General features: G+C 35.6%; 1 protein-coding gene across 1 annotated transcript in view; it reads right to left on the bottom strand.

Moving 5' to 3' along the window:
- The window catches only part of LOC136843791 (uncharacterized), a 225775-nt gene that overhangs the window by 122861 nt on the left and 81020 nt on the right, over positions 1 to 21894 (bottom strand). Inside the window, 2 exon segments of the mRNA XM_067112518.1 lie at positions 7064 to 7093; positions 17566 to 17693. Of these exon segments, the coding sequence (XP_066968619.1) occupies positions 7064 to 7093; positions 17566 to 17693 (158 nt within the window).

The raw sequence follows: 21894 nt of genomic DNA, 5'->3' as shown, positions 1-21894 counted from the left end.
GGAGCTGTTGGCTGTCTTTCTATTCCAGAAAACTGAAACTGCCAAAAGGGACCCACATTAATTGGTCCTACAAAATATGATTGTAGAGTCTTATATCAAGGGGTTGGGCTCACGCTCAGCCCCTCTCAAGTCAGTAATTGCCAACATGCTTCCACAATCTGGAAGTGGACCTGTTTGCCATATGCGAGAACCATCAACTTCCAGTGTGTCTGTCTCTGAACTTGGACATTCAGGCAATAGCAAGAGGTGCATTCCTACAAGACTGGAATGAATTGAGGACAATATACCTTTTTCCTCAATTATCCTAGATTTAAAAAGCTTTTGAACAATCTACTAGCTTTCAATGGAAGTGGCCCTAAACTAACCAAACAGTCATTGGTTCCTTATTTCCGCAACAACAGAATAGGTTCCTTTACCATCCGCTGTAATATCCCAGACAGAAGGAGAGGAAGTCATCTATGCATTCTCCTTTCTGAGCCATAACCTTCATATGTGGATTTTTAAAATCTAGTCTACCGTGAAGATTATTTACCTAACACTGCTAGGTACCTGGTACAAAAACTACAGACTTCATCTATCCATCATACCAGTCTGTATTGAAAATGTGTTAGATTACCTCCAAGCTGAGAACCCAGTTGAAATCTGTTGAAACAGTTTTACATTTTATTATATATCTTTTGAGGTCAAGTGCCTTGCTATTACAATAATCATGGCATACAAGGCAGCATTGTTGGATCTCTTGCTTTATGGCTTTGGAATTGATTCTATTATAGAAATTGTTAACTCCCTTTCTCCAGTCCTTTGCACTGAAAAGGCCAGCTCTTGCAAGGCTTCCCATTCCCTAGTCCCTATATAAGGTTCTTAGACTCCTTTCATCCCCTCAATTCAGTGGGCCTAATACAACTACAGCTCATATGCTTCAAAAGGCAGTCTTCTTGACTGCTTTGATATCAAGAGCTCAGATTTTTGTACTGAGCTCTCTTAAACAGGGACATCATTTCATCACTCATTTAGTTCTTCCTTGGGCGAGTCGGTAGAGTTGTGGCCTTGCACTCGTTAGGCCCGAATTCAACTCTCCGGCCGGCTAATGAAGAGTTAGAGGAATTTATTTCTGGTGATAAAAATTCATTTTTCACTATAATGTGGTTCGGATTCCACAATAAGCTGTAGGTCCCATTGCTAAGTAACCAATTGGTTCTTAGCCACGTTAAATAAGTCTAATCCTTTGGGCCAGCCCTAGGAGAGCTGTTAATCAGCTCAGTGGTCTGGTAAAACTAAGGTATACTTAACTTATCACTCATTTACTGTTGTCTCCTGGCCTATCATTCCTGGCCAAGAATGAGAACCTTTTAAATGGAAAATCCCCGTTTCTGATAAGGGAAATAATATTTTGGATAAAATATTATGCCCGGTTCAAGCACTAGAGGTTTTACTAAATGTCACAGTAAACATCCCAGATGGTCTATTCTCCCAACACCATAGCAAAAATCAAACCACTCTCTCTAAATGGGCTGAGAATTATTTGAGCTTCCCTCATTAAAAATACAGGCCCTCATTCCTTTCCAAAAGGTTAGTACATCATTAACTCTTTGGAAATATTTCTTTCAAAGAAGTCTCAGAGTGTATGGGGTGGTTTTTAGAGGCAATATTCTTAAACCAGGGAAGGCACAATAATCCCACAGTCAGACCCGACATAATTGTGTAAGTAACCGCAGAACCACAAGGGATAATACATATATAGGTTCGTGTGTTTTCTGTTCTTTATTGCCAAACTCTAGTGGGTACCTGGAATAGAGAAATCGATTGATAACCTGTGACTTCACCTTGGATCAAAATTCCTGAATCACTATTGCCATGAATGTGGTGGTCATGCTGAGATATTGCTGGGGAAGGTACAATAATCCCGCAGCCAGACCCGACATAATTAGGTAAGTCACCTTAGAACCACAAAGAACAATATACTGTCCTAATATTGGTTTGTGTGTTGTTTCCTGTTCTTTACTGCCAAACCCCAATAGGTATCTGGGATACAGAAAATGGTTAATAACCTGTGACTATACTTTGGACCAAAAATTTATTTGGGTTGTTGAGATTTGCTTATTAGGAGCTCAGCCATTTCATCACCTGTCAGTTTCTTTTGTAAGCTCCTTTGAGGACGGACAGCAGTTAAGCTATAAAAAAAAAAAGGTTTCAATATAGAAAAACTTATTTTTGGTAGCCGCTATGAGTCCTTAAACCCACCCACTTTCCCTGACGAAAAGGTATGGGACTGGGGTGAACATTTAGCCTATCTTGGGCAGACCTGGTGTGTAATGAGGAAGACAGCCGACATACACACTGTTATCACATCTGGGCAAGTACCTGAGCCCTTTATATTCTATCACAGTGCCAACAAGAACTGTTCTGGCCAAGAGCAACTATAAGAGAATTCTTTGAGATTGGTTGGTCTGTCTTATGAGAGTGTACTGTAACTCCTCCGAGGATGAACAGCGGCTTCCAAAAATAGGTTTATTTATATATATACAGTATATATATATATATATATATATATATATATATATATATATATATATACATACATAACATATAGTATATATACACATAACAGGCAGTCCCGGTCCGGCTTATGACGTTCGAGGCTACGACACTGTTCAAATATATTCATCAGAAATTATTTCCCGGTTTCGACGCATGTTCCAAGTTACGACGTCGTATGCGATCCGACAGAAGAAATATGGCTCCAAAATGGTAGAATAATCAAAATTTGGAGGTTTTTTTGTAAATCATTTGAGAGCTATAACTTGGGAGACTGACAAATTGAGATGTTTGATGTAATAAGTCAAATGGTAGAATAACAAGTGACTCAGGTGTCATAGGAGAACTTGGCATGAGCAGTAAATGTTTCTCAATTTTCACTGGTACAAGTTGGTATGTCTGCAATTCTTTGTACAGAAGAAAGGCAATATTTGATTTACAGCGCTTTGTGAAAAATATAGTTTCTTTTATCTTCTAAAAACAACAAATCATTTGTCACAAGGAGCAATTCTGATTCACTGAAAAAATTTTGCTATGTTTACTGTGAGCACTGTGATGCAACAGAAAATGTATGCGCTTACCTTTATTTTGTCTATTGAGCAGGCCTCACTAAATCCCTAGAGAGCCTCAGGATGTCTCTTAATTTCATGGCCTTAACAATGATTAGTAGAATTATGGATTTAAACTATAATTAAGCACCAGAACGACAATGATAACAGACTTTAAAAACACTCTTCTAGGCAGAAGAATGAATAGAATGACTGGGATCCAACATACATTAATGAATTCACCACTACTACAAGGATACAAGTTGTGTGGCTTTCATTAGCTTTACTAAAACCACATAAGATATATTTTCCAATAGGCCTGTGGTGATGGCTGAGAATGGGGAATGTATGTGGTACCATTTACAGTTATCTTCCTTCTTCCAGTAACAAGATACTGACTAAGGGTCTGCACCTCTTCCATTGGCTGCAAGAGATGGGCAGTGAACATTTATACCTGTTCCAGAATCTGTGCATATTTTGCTGACATCTAAGAATCACTGAGCAGTGGCATTTCATAGTGCTGTGTGCATAAAGATCACCAGTGTATAACAATGAGGTATTCTAACAACATTATGTTGTAATGTTACTATAACTAAAAGTGCAAGATGGCCTTTCCAGTTCAAGACATGCTATCTGGAACCCAAATCATGTGAAATGTCTTCACAATCAGTGTACTACTGTAGTGTGTTTTTGATGAAACAGCCCTTGATTTCCATCATTAAACATAGGACATAGCAGTGAATTCTGAAAAGCAAAAAGGCATCTGAAGTCAGTCCAGCATCATTACCTCCCTTGAATCACAGGGATGGGAATCTGCAACTCTACAACACACCCAACTTCTGTAGATCTCTGTCTGCCACTTCTGTCTCAAGCATGACGATAACTGCAACTGTCATGGTATCAGTTATTCACCAAGAAAAGTAATCATAAAAGAACTCTTTATGTGATATGTACCATATGTTAACCTTACATTACAGTATATAGTAATACAGTTTACATAAATGTTAAAATAATTTCATAGTAGTGCACAAAACCATAGTTTTGCATGAATGCTAGGCCACTGCACACTGACTGGCAGATGTCTGCAATGGTAACAAGATATGAGTGATTTTACTCACAAAACCTTGTACCAAAACTACAAATATTACTGCAACAACTTAAAATGATGGACTTTTGAAAATGTAATAGCTTTGCCAACAACAGGCAGAAATACAAACGCGGTTAAAACTAAGGTCTGTGAAGATGTAAAATTCAAAATGATTTTTCTGTTGTGCCAACATGGGAACATACATAATCTACATTTGCAGTTATGCAATACTGTACAGTCCATTAACCTGGTGCTAGTGTCAGCTGCTAGTCTTCTTTCTCCACAGGACTCTATTCTTGGTATCTGCATGTCATGTTTCTTAATAATGCTACCGAGCTGAGAAACTGTGAAAAATTTGTTCATGTAAGTATAAAAAAGTAAATAAATAGCGCAGTTGCAAAAGTCGCCGTCTTGAAATATTCATGCAGAATACCTTGTTCTTCCATATATTTTATTTCATGGAAAACTAGAACAAATCTCATTTAGTATTAGAGAAAATGTAATAATCAAAATTTTCTACAGACCAGAATCTACATAAAACTTTATTGTTACTGTGCGTGAAACCTTGCGGGCGGGTACTTTAAATGGAAAGCCTCTGTTGATCTGGGTAAGTCCCCCTTCCAGTTTAGTTCATTCTATCCCTTTCAGTTGATGATGTCCTACCTTTTCAAATTAATGCTATACTGTATTTTGATTTTTGTTTTCAACATATTCACATTTCTCACCTAATATCTACCTTGTTTTCCTACTACAGTACCCTCCTTTTCACAATTACTGAGAGATACCAATAAGATGTCTCTGACAGGTCTATGTATGGAAGGTAAGAGCACAGGACCAAAGGCCAAGCTTTTTCTCATACTGAATGTTTTGTTCCCTCCCAGTCAGTTAACAAAAATCATTCAAAGAGTATACTCTATCATGTAATTCATGTTTTTATGTAATGCTAATCATATCATTCTTTAATTTAATTAGTATTTCTGTCAATCTGGTACAAGTATTTTTGGCAAGTTTTATCTGTCCATTCTTCCCGAGTAAACAAGATTCCAATCTTAAGCTAGAGGCAGTAGTTTTTACTATATTGTTGCTTTTATGTACTGCAGGAAGTAAACATGTCCATAATGCCTCACATTAACAAAACCTGCATCTGGTCACAGAATACACCACCTCATAAAAGAATAAAAATGTAAGCTAAAGCTTACAAAACCCTGGGCCCAACTTTAAACGCTAGTAATAGACCTAACAATGCCTAGTACAGTAATAGACTAACAATTTTTTTAATTAAAAATTCTATGGTAAAAATAATGAATTTATACAGAGACAAACATAACTGTCACTAATTATTAAAGTCATCCAATTTAAATTAATGCATTCAAGTACTTACTGTACTGTGTTTTGAAAGAACCCAAAAACCTGGAAACTACTGCCAAAAAAATGATCTGGAGATGTTTTACTGCCATAAGATGCTGGAGGGTGTTTGTTAATCCTCTACCTCCCCATAAAGTTCACATACAGTCATTTTTATCAATGCCAAATTATAGGCAGATTCTAGGCTTATGAAAATGTTGATAATATTTGGTGCAATTGTTCCAATTTGCATTAAAATACACAAAAAATACATAAAAACGTTAAGCCTGAAATACTGTGCGTTCAAAACCTATTTCAAGATAATGTGATTATGCTTATGAGCACATTCTTCCATAGCCTTTCATAATATAAATTTGAGGAAGAAGTTTATATTATTAAATATGCTTTCATTCTCATCACTGAGTAATTACTTGGAATATAACAATGACATCTGGTAATGTCACATTCGACAAATCATCATCAACCTGATCACTACTTCTAAGAACATTTCCACAAGATTAAAGAAAATTATCATAGGAATGATAACATGATAAGCTTTTTCACACTTTTTAGGTTTGGTGTGTAGCCATTTGGTGTCTTTTTTGGTGCAATGAGACTGTTTTATATGAAATTACGGATATTCTATTCCACTATGGTTTTACAGAAAGTTAGAATTCTACTGTGTATATACAGTAGTAACCTGATAAAACCACATATCAAATAACTATTGCTGTTAAATATTTCTTCATGTGCGAAATTATTTTATTCACAAGAACCCTCCACTCAAAAGTTGTTGTCAGAGGTACAAGGAAAAGAAAAAGTTTAAGAAACTAACAACATAAAGAAAACAGAATTTCCTGAAAAATTTGCAGAAGAAAATAACTGGGTACTGCTGAAAAACACAATAAATTTGATTATCACTAACAATCACAACCACACAAGAATAACAACATGCAAAACAGTATGCAATTGATTTCAAACAGTTTCCCTCATCACAGGGTAATGGCATTCCCTTAAAATATCCAGCAATGTTAAACATAGCACAAAAGTGAACTGTACATCGTTTTGTAACTACACACTCCATAAAAAAAATCACCTAAATTTTAGTGCATAAAACTTCAAAGTCAACGAAAATCACCAATATAAAATCATACCACGCATACAAACGCAGGTGAATGGTTAACATGTTTTGCCTATATGTAAAATGTTAGCAAGCTTCATGAAATAGACTAAGCTGCAAATGCTGGCACAGGAGAAGATCAGGAATCACTTCACCGATACAGCTGTGCCAAGTGGGTTTTGTTTTAAATATGAAGGAGTTATATGAAGGAAGCAAGAACTTGAGAAAGAAAAACAGCAAGAAGAAAAAGACTGCCTGGGGCATTTCATCATTTGTTAGGGAGGTGGAAGCATGCTGAGCAGGCAGCTACACACTGTAGGGATGGAATGGGTTGGTGCCATAAAGTGCCATGGTGATGGTGGTAGAGGTGGTGGTGGTGGTGGTGGTAGTAGTAGATGAAGAGGGTTGTGGTGGGGATTATAAACTTACACTCAAAGTTGTAGAGCCCTGTTTCCGGATCTGGAATAGGTAAAGCAACACACATAACGTAAGACAAAAAAAATTCAGACTAGTGGAAACAATCAATCAAATAATGAGTGAGAACAGCTAGAAAATCTAGAATTCTGAAGTGTCATCATCAGGATTTACATACACATGGTATAAGGGAGAAAATAACATCTTCAATTTTTTTTTTCATTCTCATAATTCATCAAAAGACTTTGGATTTCTGTGATAACTTCTTTTTTCAACGTCTAACTAATTATCAATGTTAAAAATTCTCAAGAATGAAAAAATTATTAATAAGTTAAGAGGACTGAAGCCTCAAAATCAATTTTGTGCTCAAAAGCAAAATTAATTTATTTACACATTTTCTGTACTCTACGAAAAGTCGTTTCACATCTTTGTCAAACATAAGTGAATCACATCAACGGACCATCAGAAAAGCCCTCAGAAAAGCTTGATTTTCCACTTCTCACACACAATGTTTCAAGAAAATAATATTGGTTTTGGTTAAAAATTTATGTTGTCGCTTTCTAATACAGTTTACTAAGTATATAGCGCAATTTATACAAATGTTAAAAAAGTCACAGTAAAGGAAGAGTAAGGTTTTGAGTCATAAACGGTAAAGAGAGTGTGTCTACATTTCACCTCTATATTAGATAAGAAGCAGCATCTAAATTTGGCGCAATATTTTTATTTTTGTACACACATATATCTATGTATACATGTGCATATTTATGTATGTTTTGGTGTATATGTATGTATATGTATGTGTGTGTATGACCTACAGTACATGTGCATCCCTGCAATATACAAATCTCTTGCTTTGAAAATGATATTACAGCCCAGAGCAAAGTGATGGTAACCATGAATCGAGACGTCATTTATAAAATGTAGTCTTCCACCTTCTTTGGCGAACAGCCCTCCCTAATGGGGGCTTTCAAATTTGTCACTGGCTGCCTTGGCTACTTATGATGCAGTCTTGTTAGTTACAGCTCTGAGAAGTGATGCCTGTCCTTTCTATATTCACTCTTTTGTGGATAACATCAGTAAAGTATTTTTTGTTATGCGTATTTGTCAGGATATACAGCACCTGATGACTATCCCCAGTGTAAACAAAATTAATGACTGCCCATCTTAAAATTGCTTTAAATTTCTTTGCTCACTGGGGGAACTGCATTTACTCAATCTACCCAACATTACTAAAGGTAATGTGTTTCGAACGATCACCAACTAAAAAGGTACTGCATTTTGTCTGATCACCCCACTTTGCATTTATCTATGTATAAGCGCTCCCCTGATATACAAAAAGAAGATTGATAGGCATAACTCAGGTGCAAAATATTAGAATTGTATAAAAACTTGTATTTTTCCCTTCTTATGTCATACTAGCTCTTTGTTCAACAGACAATTTGATTCTAAATACAGTAGTGGACTTTGTCAGCCCCAGTGAACAAAACTGCACTAAACAATAAATTCATGCAAGCTAATTGTGAATGATCTAATGGTTATTATATAATAAATTTCTTTTTGTTCTATTCTAAATGAACAATAAATTGTAAGATGTTGATATACCTTTATATGACAAAAAAATAAAAAGAATCCTCATCTTTGATGTCTCTGTTGAATAGTAACTTTTAAATATGTAAAATGAATACTTACAGTATATGGTACTGTATACATACTCTGAACTGAATCCTAATAAATCATTCCAACAGAGACACATCAGTGAAAGATGCAATTGGATTTACTATTAAGGAAACAAATATTATACCTGGCAGTTTTCTATCTGCGGTGGGGATCAGCCAGAGCAGAAATGGCAGGGGAAAGCAACCTCATTCCAAAATGTTAGTTAAGATGAGTGCATGTGTATGTATGTATATAAGATATATATATAAGATTATATATATATATATATATATATATATATATATATATATATATATATATATATATATATATATATATATATAAGATATATATACAGTATATATATATATATATATATATATATATATATATATATATATATATATATATATATATATATATATATATATAGAGAGAGAGAGAGAGAGAGAGAGAGAGAGAGAGAGAGAGAGAGAGAGATATGTCTGTCAACTTGATAGGTGGTGCTAATGTTTTACTAACCCCTGCTCAGGCTTCTATGGATAATCTTCAGGGCTAGTTAGCCAACAGAGTTTGGTCTTGTCACTGGTCACCTATCCAAGTACTCTCCCCAACCAACACTGCTCAACTTGTTCAGAAGACCAAGGATGTAAGTGTATGAGCATATATAAATATTCATGCAAAAGTAGAATATAAGTATACTGTATATAAACTAGCATATATGTACTGACTATGTAATAATGTACACCACATGTATGTAAAATAAATAGAAACTACCACATTTTGCCCTGTTTTAAGTTTTAGATTTCTTTAAGTATAAATGCCACAAAAACATATCTGTTCAGAGAGAAATGAAGACACTTGGTAAATGTTGAAAGAAAAAACAGCGACCATAACAGTCAGACATGGAGAGCGTCACAATTACCAGTGCATACAGGTACATACAAAATTTATGTCAAAAGTTTTATTGATGTTTATAAGTGTAGACAAGACTAAAGTCCAGAAGAGCTGTAAATAGAAGCAGTAAAAGTGTCATTAACCAAAGAGTTCAGGGTGGCCTAGAGCCAATGGTGCAGTAACAGAACAATGAGTAACAGTCCAGCAGTAGTAGTAGTAGTAGTAGTAGTACAAGTGGTGGTGGTACTAGTCATCACAGCCACTAGTGGCAAAATTTGTACAGCAGCAGCAGTAGTATGAGCAGCATGCATGTCTCATTGTAATAACAGTGCCATGAATTACAAGGTGCTTGATCAAGAGGGGGAATCGCCACACTCCATTTTCTTTTCTTTCACTGTCAATGAAAGGGGTTTGTAAATTCGGTTTAATTTCGTTCTCTCCTTTTACAAGATTCCTCTCTTCAAGTATTAAGCATTCAATACCATGCACATGGCTTATTCAGCGCTCGGTGTGATGTGACAACTCAATTTTAAAAGCCATTTCACTGTTGCACCAACTATTTACTGGTGAATCCTGCAATTTTCACCACTTTGCTACATTACAAAATTACCATTTATCTAGCAGATAGAAATGAATAACAACAGCAACAAATAATAATACAAAAAAAGTATCTTTAACAAACAGTAATAACAATTGAAAAACAATTAGCATTTAGAATAAAGAAAATTGTTGATTTTTGGCAAGTAATCTGGCATACTTCTAAATGGAAAAGCATTCAAATTCATGTTTGGTATCTAGAGGAATAGTCTTCAAGCTATTATACATCAAATATAAAAAAATAGCAGCTCAGAGGGCTAGTTTGCTCACAAAGCTTCACCAGGTAAGGTAACTTAACCTCAAAAAACAAGCCTCCTAAGCTTACTTCTCCAACAAAACATCAACTTCGTTCAGCTTACTTCTCCCACAAAACATCAACTTCATTCCTGAAGGTTACAGACCAGGTTTTAATAACAAACTACACAGAATTACTAGCATGAGCAAAATATCTACAGAGAATTCCTAACCCAATGGATAAACTCAATGAGACTATCAGATATAATAATTTGTTTAGTTCAAGGGTAAACAATCAAAGTCCAGACTAATAATGTACTTTGGTTTGATGATTAGGTAGATGGGTATACCACGATGATCAAAGCAAGTTTAAAATATATACAGTAAAAAATTACACACAGATGAAATACTAGAACTTTGCTCAGTCACCACACACGAAATCAAATTTATAAATTTGATATGAGAAATTACGATAGGATTTTGACTACAAAGCCAAAGGAAATAAAGAAACCTCATCTGTGGTGGACCAAAGTAAAATCCTCTATCTATGGAAGTAGTACATCTACTTTCCCTCTTTTTTGGTTAATGATGAGAATCTGTTGACCAGCCCAAGAGACAAAGCTACTGAGCAACCAACTTGGGCATTTGAACTAAACAGTCTTCACTGGACATTCCTCTTCCTAATACCAGTCATCTCTGGGTAGTTTAAAGGTTGCTCAAGAGCAGCAGCAGCTAAGGATGACAGGAAAATGAACTGGTAAACAATGTCCAAGAGAATGAACATATACACACATGATCAGTGGCCAAGCCCCTCTCCACCCAAGCTAGGACCAGGAAGTGACTGCTGATGAATCAGCAGGTAAACCTAAGGGTTCCCCAAAATCTCCATCCCTAGCTCACAGAGATGGTAAGGTCATATTTTGCCCATGAAAGCTATCAAGCCATGCGTGAGGCTTGAGCTTGGAATCACCACCACTGTGAAGTCCATACACAACCATATGAGTTACCAAGATGCTGGTTAGAGGAACACCCATGACAACTTTGGCAATAGATATGTTTTTAGACTGCACAAATTGATTTTTGCACCTTTTTTTACTTATCAGTTCTAAGTAATTAAATCTTATGCCTTGGGAATTGGAGTCTGTTTTCTTACCTCATTTACAGTTTCTTAGTAAAAAAGAAGCTGCTATTGCTAAGAGTGTATAAAGTGAGCTTCGACCTATCTTTTCAGGCATTCCACAGGGCAGAGTTCTGGAGCACATGTTTTTACAGTTTACTGTTTATATGACCGCTGTTCTTGAAAATAAGATAGTTCAGTATGCAAGTGCTGCAGCAGTTACCAATTTTCCCCAAATATGAAATTACAATGTTACTATCCTTAACAGGCATACAAAGATCATTAAGTAGTGTAATCTCAGTCACATGGCTAAACTCCAGCAAAGCTAGGGTTTCATTGAACTGCTAATCCTATTCCATGCTCATATCCATCATCTGCTTGACAACAGTGGCACTATTTTTAATGAGCATGTTTATATTTAATGTTACCCTAGACTCAAACCTAACTACTTCAAAAACTTTGCCAAATACCGCCAGAAAACTAAGCACTGATTGTAAGACTTTCTATACCTAAAGGTATGATGAATTGTGCAACATATTTTAGATATTTTGTTTAACCCACGTTAGAATAGTTCCCTCTAAATGCCCAGACTATTATGGTTCATGACTGATTTCAAAAGAAAATTCAGTAGCTCTTAATGTTGTCAGATCAACCATGAAGCTGCCACTTCACCTGCTTCCAGCACTTTCCAAGTTCATAGATAAATAAAACACAAAAATTATTCAAGATGCAAATGCACATTCAGTCACTGCTCATCAAACAATATCCCTTTGTGCAGAGCTGCACTGCATTGTAATACATTCTTCAATCATGTAAATAATAGCCGTTTCATTTCTGCACCTTTCAGTATTCACTATTTAACATTAATTTCATTCTGTAACTCTCCCCATTAAACATCACAGGATACAGCAGAAAACAATTAAAGACATAACATTGTCCTAATGAAATTCAAAATTGCATTAAATGAGCCCAATTCCACTTGGACTGATTACTCAAAGTTCTAGGCCACATGTCTTATGCAAATGCATAGAAGGATAATGAGTATGAACTCAGACTTTCCAATTCCTATATAATATGTATACAGTACTGGTTTCTTCACTAGAGATAGTGGGAACAGTTTTGGAAACTGCAATAGTCTGTTTTCAATTCTTTACCATTCACATGACCTTCCACTTAGCTGCTAGATTTAACAATTTCACTGGAAGGACTGCAACAGGAGAAAGTAGGGTGTGTTTCTAAAGATAATTTCCCTTGAATTTGTCCACTGCCAAGGCCTTGAATAATCCATACTTGCACATCCCTTACACTCATTAAATACTTGATAAGCCTCATACATCTGTACATTTTCTTGACAAGGAGAGAAACAAAGGGAGGACCGCTTCAGCCCTGTTGTTGTAGCAGCTGTCAAGATAAACTCTGGGTCATCCAGTCTCTGTGTTTCCACAAGGCTAAATTTAGGTCGATTGGGACTAAATCCTTCTTTCTGTCTACATATGACATTTTAGTTCTACTCCTTCTGTAATGGTCTCTTCTGAGAGTAGTTACTGAAAAGTTTGTCTTTGAGCATTATAAGTACCTTGAACCTAAACTTGCTTCATGAAAAGCAAAATAACTACTTCAAGCAACAATGAGATACTTAAGATGCCCACTTTCATTGAAATAGTTTCATTCAAGAAAATTTTGATAGTGGATACAAGTCCAGACTTTTATAAATTGTGATACATTCTAACTGATGAACAAAAAGGCTTTTGCAAATTTGAGTGTTGGAGGTTACGTTTTGCTATCATTCAGTTTCTGAAGTGGTAGAAAACATAAAGATGATGTTGACTGTGTTTGTTTGGCAATCCACAGAGTAGTGTCATGCTGGTGATGGCAAATAATTTACCTAGTTATTTGCTCACCTGAAACACAGAACAAAGTTGTTATTAGCCCCAACACAGATATGGAGAGAATCAGTTGTGCATGAGGCTAAAGTCCAACACAGTTTGCACTTCACTGATTAGCTAAGCTCAGACTGTGCTTCAAGTGGTGGTTTCCTGTCTCCCACAATTACAGTATGATGATTTGGGATGTGGCAAAATGTCCCAAGGTAAACTTCAAGTCATTGAATTCTGGACGTAGTATGGTTGCAAAACTGAAACATCCCCAATGGGAAAGTCTAAGATAATATCCCTGCAGGGGGAAGTCAGGAATGACATCCCTACACTGTGAAGTGCAGGATACATCAAACAAGGTGGTGGTGATGATGGTAAGCCAATCCCAAGCATAGATAAATTGGGAGGGTTGGATTTGTAAAGGGCATCCATTCACAAAACATCTGCCAATACCAGTTATGAAATACACTGTTCAAGATACAAGATAGTACAATTATTTAAACCATCAACAGATGGTATCATTTTTACTACCTTCTTTAGGCTCTATTTCAATAAGGACTCTATTTCAAAAAAGAAATTCCTTTTACACCTAAAGTACCTACACCCCAAGAAACTGGAAGTCCAACTCATGTTGAAGGGGTCACAGCACTACACTTCTCAGTAGCTGAAGTCTTCCAATTATTATTGTTGCTGATGCTCGCAAAAGGCTGTAAAATTACTCTAAAAATACCCTACACCATAACCTTAGCTTTTCCATATCTCTGTTTTCTGCTTTTATACATATAGGCCTTCTATTCTACGGAAGTTTGTTTTACAAAACAATTTGAAACTTGCTAATCAATATTCAACGACACTTAAAATTGCTCAAGCTCCTGAGATCCTACATTACAGAATGCTCATGGCACTTGAGTTTATATGATGGGATGGAGGTTTCTGTCACTACATTTGCTCAGTGACTATTCAAGCCAAGGAGAGGGTATATTCAGCCAATGTTTCAGCAAAATTTAGAGCCAAAAAGAGATGGCTAAAAATTGTCATGTAACAAGCTATTGGGACACTTTAAGAAAAGATGAGATTCTAGACCAGCAATCTGAAGTCATGTTCAGATGTATAATACAGTATTGCAGTGAACTTAAATTCTCTCTAAATACCAGACATGAATGTACATACGTCACAGAATGCCAAAAAGATTACTGGAAACTGACTCATGGCTACCTAGAGAAATAAGAATATTCTCTGACCTGCTTCTTCTTGTGCATGTTGAATAATAATAATAATAATAATAATAATAATAATAATAATAATAATAATAATAATAATAATAATAATAATAATAATAATCATAATAATGGTGAGCTACAACAAAGAATAGGAGGCAACTAACAGTGAGAACAGGCAATGGGTATTATTTCGCTTTTTGAACCAAGAACGATTGTGTGGCATAATTCAGGGAAAATGGATGTTGTCAAAGAATTTTTATTTTGATGAGCAAGAAAGGAAGAATATCTTGAAGAGAGGCAGAATTTGGACTTGGGAGAGATAAGGGAGAAGTCCACATAAGTCTCCCACACCTTTCAAAAGCCAAGACTGGATGCATCTGGCATAGCTGGGTCCATAGTCGGTCTGTTTTCCAGTCATTTCCGTTTTCTGTTCTTCCTTTTTTATCAACACCATCTCTTGAAATTCTAATATACTTACCTAATAACACAAAGTAAAACAGTGAATTGCAGTGTTTTATCTTTCTTTTCCATGCTAATTTCAATGTCTGTAACTGACTACAGAAAAGCCATTCTAACCATAATAGCTAATACAAGTATTGATTAATTAACTTGATTATAGAAACTACACCTCATATTACTGTACTAGCAACATTCACATCTAAAGACTTGAGTACATTAAGATAATTGTTACTAACCTCTTAATCCCTAGATATTGTACAGAAGTAGATGAAAAATACACTATACATTATACAATTTATGAATTGTCACAAAAGTTATTGAAACTCTTCTCTTTGACGAATGCTTGCTTCTCATGTGGGAAGGGTAAGGAAAACAAAGGTAACTGACACATTCATCCTCTAACTCTTGAATAAAGGATGATTTATGCAGTTAAAACTCACTTCCTTTCACAGAAACATCATCAGCAGCATGTCAAATGCTTTAAATGTACTGCGCTATTCACCTTACCCTGAATACCCTTTTGCACTTTTATTCTAAAATTTCTACTTTAGCTTTAATTCTCTGATTTCCCTCTCCTTATTCCTCAGAAGGTTTATAAATTTTACTCCTTCCACTCTCACTTTTTCAACATGAAGAAAACACTTTTTCCTTCTTTCCAAGTACAGTACAATGCAAACAGTTCATCTTAACAGCGTCCCTTTTATCTTTCATACACATTAATAATATCTTTCTCATTTTCAGATATATCAGATACTGTATGATATAAATACTACAATAGGGTATAGCTAAAATCACTCAGTTAGATATGAACAGACTGTTTCTAAATGGTTATCAAAATTTGTAAAAAAATGTACACAGCAATACTGTTCTTGCATTATGCAAGAATATACACATTTCTGATATTCACCTGACTGACTTATCAAAGAAAATTATAAACTTCTTTGCAACAAAATAATCAAGTTTCATATTTGAATCTTTGAAGAATAATTTTCCTCAACAAATAGTAGTACAGGTCCTGTGGAGCCATCTAAAAATGCAAAGATCTCTCACTTTACTTGAACTTCGTGCCTCAAAGTGGGGTCTCTCCAGCAGATGAAACAAAAGCCACAACCTTATCATGTTCAAAACCCATTTAATGAATTAGTACATAAAACAATCATCAAATGTCCACAATAATGATGAGCTAATAGAAAGTCTCTCCAGATATATGACTTTTGTATTAAAAGAAAACCATTTATATCATATTTTCTATACATCCATGCAATATAAAAGCCTCTTTGTAACCTACTGTATATATGACTGTTGTTTAAAAGGGAGGTAATGATGGAGGGTAGGAGAGGCATACAAAGTAACAACATAAGGACAGTACTTTTTATATGGAAAAATTGTAATTAATTATAAGAAACAAAATTTAGACTAAAAAAGTAAAAAAAAAAAAAAGAGAAAAACAAATGAAGTTAATTAATGCACAAACCCAAGAGGAATTCACATACATTATTTAGAATGTACAGGAGGCATTAATTTTGCATGAAAAGTCCACTTTATGACTTCAGTGATCAGAACAGATGAATGCAATTCATCTTTTACTTTTTCACACAAGAGCTACAATAACATATAAAGCACAAGCACTGGTAACGAACATCAAGTAACTTAGGCTATACTGACGTTCCAACACATTCTATCTTAAATAAAACATGGATAATGTGTCCAGATAACAAACTGGGATCCAGAATCATGTAGTTACACTATTAATAAAGGCCTTGGAATGTAAAAATCAAAAGAACTGCCACAGAAAAATATTTACTACATAGAAAAAACAACACTAAAATTCTTTCCCAAAGTTAAACTTTTATACTCTGACAATTAGCTATTCTGTTAGAATCAGTTACATTTTCAAGTTCATTTTCTTTGTCAGAAGTGCCAGTGAAAATGTGTGGGCAGTCTGATTATGTCTTGTCTTTGAAGATAAACCAATCCCTTAATAAAGAGTTGCTTAAAATATACCAGTAAAGTATAAAGAAGCATTTCGCTGCAATATAAGATACATTATTTAGTCCTTTTCCATATTCGTAGAGTCATAAAAAATACAATCAAGCCATAAAACACCAAACAAAAAATACACTTTCTTTATTATCTCCAGCAAATATAATGCACTACTTACAGTACAACAATGCACACATCTATTATTAACATACTGTATTACAGATATACTTCGGATGCAGTAAATGCATACAAATCTTAGTTATTCCCAAAGGTGAAACAAAGTTTATAATAACTTCTTGTAATACAACATTCATATCTAAAGTAAGTTATAAGCTGACTGACATTGATAAATAATCACATTTAAAAACTCGATTATAAAAAACTTGAAGTTTTCAAAATCATGTTTGAAATATAGTCAGGGTAAAGCTATATCCTTTATGCATCATGACTTAACTGACAGAAACTATGCACACTTCTCACCCTTAAAGCCGTCGGTCTTGACCTGCTCACAGTCGGTTGTGTACGTGGTGAGTGGGCACTTCCACAGGGCTCCTGACCGGTTTGTTCCTGGCTGCAAATTCTGGTCTTTTGGTGCACCAACAAGTAACCTGGAAATAAGTACAGGATGCCAATAAAATGGACAACAAAACATTCTAATGATAGAAGTGTAGGGCATAAACATTTATATATTCAATACGACATAGTATAATAACAATTTTCCTTAAGCCTTACTGTTCATGCTAGTTTAAAACGTTAGTACCCACGATATTTGCTATTCAAAATTTGCTGGATACTTACCTAGAGATGCAACTGCCTGCAAGGTAATGCTTAGGCCCCCAGTACATTAAATTCTCAGTCTTTTTTTCAGCATTCATTCCAAACAAGTCTTTTATATTCATACTTAAGTGAAACCCACTATTTTACTAAAAGTTAGAATGCAACATCCTCTAAGCTTCTCTGTTGAAGCTGTTTGATCCCTGTTGTGGGTATAATCTGAATAACTTGATATCCATTTTCACATGAAATTTTTATCTGGCTGATTTACAATAAAAACTGATTCATACCAAGATGATGAAACACTCACCCCCAAGGAACTTAAAATAACAAAACATAGAAAGAAATAATACGAAAACTTATAAATTAAGCAATGCATACAAGTTTATCACAGCTTATATGTTAGGCCATTGTGCTCCAATGTTTTAGAGTTGAAAAACTACTAAGGCAACATTTTTTCCTGACACTGCATTTACATCTTATCAATTATTACTTATATGACTGAAATGGAGCAAAGGCAGACCAGTTTTCATGTGAGTAGAGATTAACAAACAAGGTGTCATGTGAGACCATATCAAAAGTACCAGAAATATCATGAGCACTGACAAAAGATTCCCAATGTTCCAGAGACAGAAGACTGAAAATAAGCTGGGGAGGATACAAGATCAAAGGTTATTCTTTTTCATATGGTCTACACTGTACAACAGAGAAAACTTCAAGATTTCAAGTATTCCAAAAGGTTTGAAAGACCTCGCCAAGAGTATTAAACTTCTAGGGAACAAACTTCACAAGAGTATGCTTTCAAGAATTTTTAACATGGGGTAAATAAGTAAAAAATTTAGAATTCAAGTAAAGTTACCAACATGCTCAGCCTATGGGTCTTTCAAACTGGTAAACGAAATGAAAGAAGAAACCAAGGCCCTTGCAGGATACAGTGGAACTGTCTCAGGATGAATTAGTGGGAAGCAAAGACCTAGAGACTGTAGTTTTCCCAGCAGAGAGAGAGTCACATTTCTAGGGGTTTCCATTTTATTTTTCAATCCCCATTTGGGCTAGCAACGTCAGTGCATCCCATGTGGGGCACTGTAGGCATGCTAAAGGAGGGTTCTTGCGGTGTCCCTTCAGTCCCTAGGTGCACACTTTTGAGCCTTTTACTTTACCTCCATTGCAGCTTCCTTTCTTCTGCCTTGCTCTCCAACCACTACAACTTCCTCTCGTCACTTTCAGCACTGAAAGGCTGAGAACCCAATGCTTGGCTTTATAACCAAATTTTTATAAAAATAAATATTTTTTTAAGAAGCGGAAAATGTTAAGAGCAAAATGTAACACCAATATTATATTTCACTGTTACAAAGGAGTTCTTGCTCCTACAACATTTATCTTTAAAGGCATCAAAAGCTAGAGCAGATTACAATAATGCAAGTGGCTTGAGTATGCCTTGCATACAGGATAATGGAGTGAGCCTTATTACATCAAGGCTCCTTTGTTCTTTCTTCTACTCATTTTCTGAGTATATTAAACCATTTCTTGTGATATTAAGTACCACATTCTCTTTGGAAAATTCTTCAAAGATGAAGTATATTGTGTAAATTAAGACTACGTTTCATTTTGCCCATGTTTGAAACATGCTAGGGTAATTATGCACATGGATGTGTACATCTTTTTACAAAGACCTTTCTCTTTTAAAATGAGAAAAAGGAGCAACAGCACTCCTTTCTTCTATTCATTTATTGAACGTTGACTTAGCCGGACTTCAGTATCGTTAAGCCAGTTTAAAATACAAATAAATAAATACCAATTACATCTACAATATGCTGATACCACCTCACTGGTCAGCAAAAGTGAACTTAGCACACCAGTCAAACTCTCATTACATAAAAGCCAGTTTTCGGTCAGTTACGGTGCACTTCTTTTATAATATATGCTAATCTTATCGAGAGCATTCTAAGGCTATGGTTACAGTGGATCCGAATTCGGACGAAAAATTTTCGTCCTGCGAAATTTTCGTCCGAACTGTGTGGTTTCAGTGCCTCCGTCTATTCGGACGAATCTCGTCAGTTGGTGAGAAGTAAAGTGAGTGATAGGATGGAAGAACCTCTTGAAAGTCCTCTGTTAAAAATCTTACAGTTTGGAAGAACTGAGAATGTGAATCCATTATTCACTCATAAACTTTTTTCTCTAAGGCAACCGAATAAGTTCCATGAGTATCATAGAATGACACCACATACATTTTTTTTACATCCTTAATGCAATCTTGAGGTCTCTATTGTGATAATTTTTCTCCTTTAAATCCCTACAGACTCTCTTTTTCACAAACTAAACTAATAAGCTGCTCCACATCCATGCCTGATGAAGGGTAGTTCGTGACTGTTCGGACGAAAAACAAAAATTTTTGAAACGCCAAATTGTTCGTCCGAATTCGTCCGAAGTCATCCGAAAAGATGCTGCCAGTGTAACCACTTCCTATGTATTCCATTATTTTGATTGTTCGTCCGAATTCGGATCCACTTTAGCCTTATTCAGTTTTCTCTCGAAATCTCTCTCTCTCTCTCTCTCTCTCTCTCTCTCTCTCTCTCTCTCTCTCTCTCTCGATATTACTCCTTTGGTCTGTTACCAATTTGCTGGTCGGCGACTGAGTCACTGGGCTGATATGTAAGACTGTATGAGTACAAATATTCATGCAAGTATAACTGACAAAAATACTAACGCACTTTACTGAGGCGACGGGAAATTTGCTACCAGGATTTATCGTAGCAGGAAATGGGTACATTTGAATCTTTCAAGAGAGCAATAGTTTACGAAGATTACTTTATCGTTCGATTAGCAGGGCAGAAACAGCAGCGATAAGCAATATCTGAGCCCTAATGCGTTTAACCTAAAGCTTAGGCCGGGAACCGTCAAACGTCAGGGGGTGTCGAGCACCTCTTTTTACGTCACCTTCACAGAGGGGGAAATAATTTGTTTATTATATTTTACTCACGCCTATAATGACCCAGACAGTAAAAAGTTAATAAATAAATATGGTAAAATTGACTTTTGCTTACTGTTTGTTAAAAAATGTCCTTGACGTCAAATATCATACAAAGATTGATGAAAGAATCAGGTTACTTATGCAAAAGTGTGTGGCAGTAATGGTTTTTCGTTGTCAACATGTTTCTGAAAACAGGGCCCTATTTTTATTACAAACCCTTTACGGGAATTTTTCCTAACTTTTCTTTTCATGGTCTGTCGGTTGCAAAAATCAATGCTTAGTTAAGAAAAAAAAAAAGTCTTCCACGAAATGAATTCACATACAACATACCATTTTTTGATAGGTCAGTCATTTGTAATGAAAACCAGGACAAAGCCCTTCTCAAGTGAGACTTCAGTACAGCTCCAAAAACATTTTTCGTGGATCTTACGTTACACTCGCTCTACAACTGATATTCTGGTGGAACGAGAGATAAAACAGAAAACATTACTTTGGCTTATAAAACAACTGTTACGTCCCGTTAACTAAAAAGAAAGTCATCAAAAGTGAAGTAGAACATGAAATAACACCGAGAATATCAAGAGACCTCTCTGAACAAGGCATGACCGAACTGTGACGACAGTTTTCAGAACATCATCCTCCTACCTTCCGTTCATGAAGGAACAATCGAGTTACACAAAAGCCCACTCATTCCATAGTCATGACCATAATCACAACCGCATAAATTGTACGGCAACGTGAACGTGAAAAATGCGCTACTCCGTATATTTCCGCTTGCCTCAAATCTCTACACATATTTCATGGAATAAGAAATGAGTGTTAGTTTCCTCCGCTCTCCAAATCTCACGTCAATGAGAAGGGATCGAGGTTAGTCTCGGAGAGCTAGTTCTTTCTCAAGACTGACAGCGTCGCCTTTGCTTGGAGTTTACGTGATATAAATAGGGACGAAGTGACCCTCGAATTTCTTCTTCTCTTGAGACAGTAATAAGTCATATGAGCTAAACTCTACTTTTCTTCTTACACTTTTTTGCGATACACAAATCTTTGCACAAACCAGGATGATC

Source organism: Macrobrachium rosenbergii, chromosome 12, assembly GCF_040412425.1.
Source record: "Macrobrachium rosenbergii isolate ZJJX-2024 chromosome 12, ASM4041242v1, whole genome shotgun sequence".
NCBI classification, from domain to species: Eukaryota; Metazoa; Arthropoda; class Malacostraca; order Decapoda; family Palaemonidae; genus Macrobrachium; species Macrobrachium rosenbergii.
This window is presented reverse-complemented; position numbering and strand designations above follow the sequence as displayed.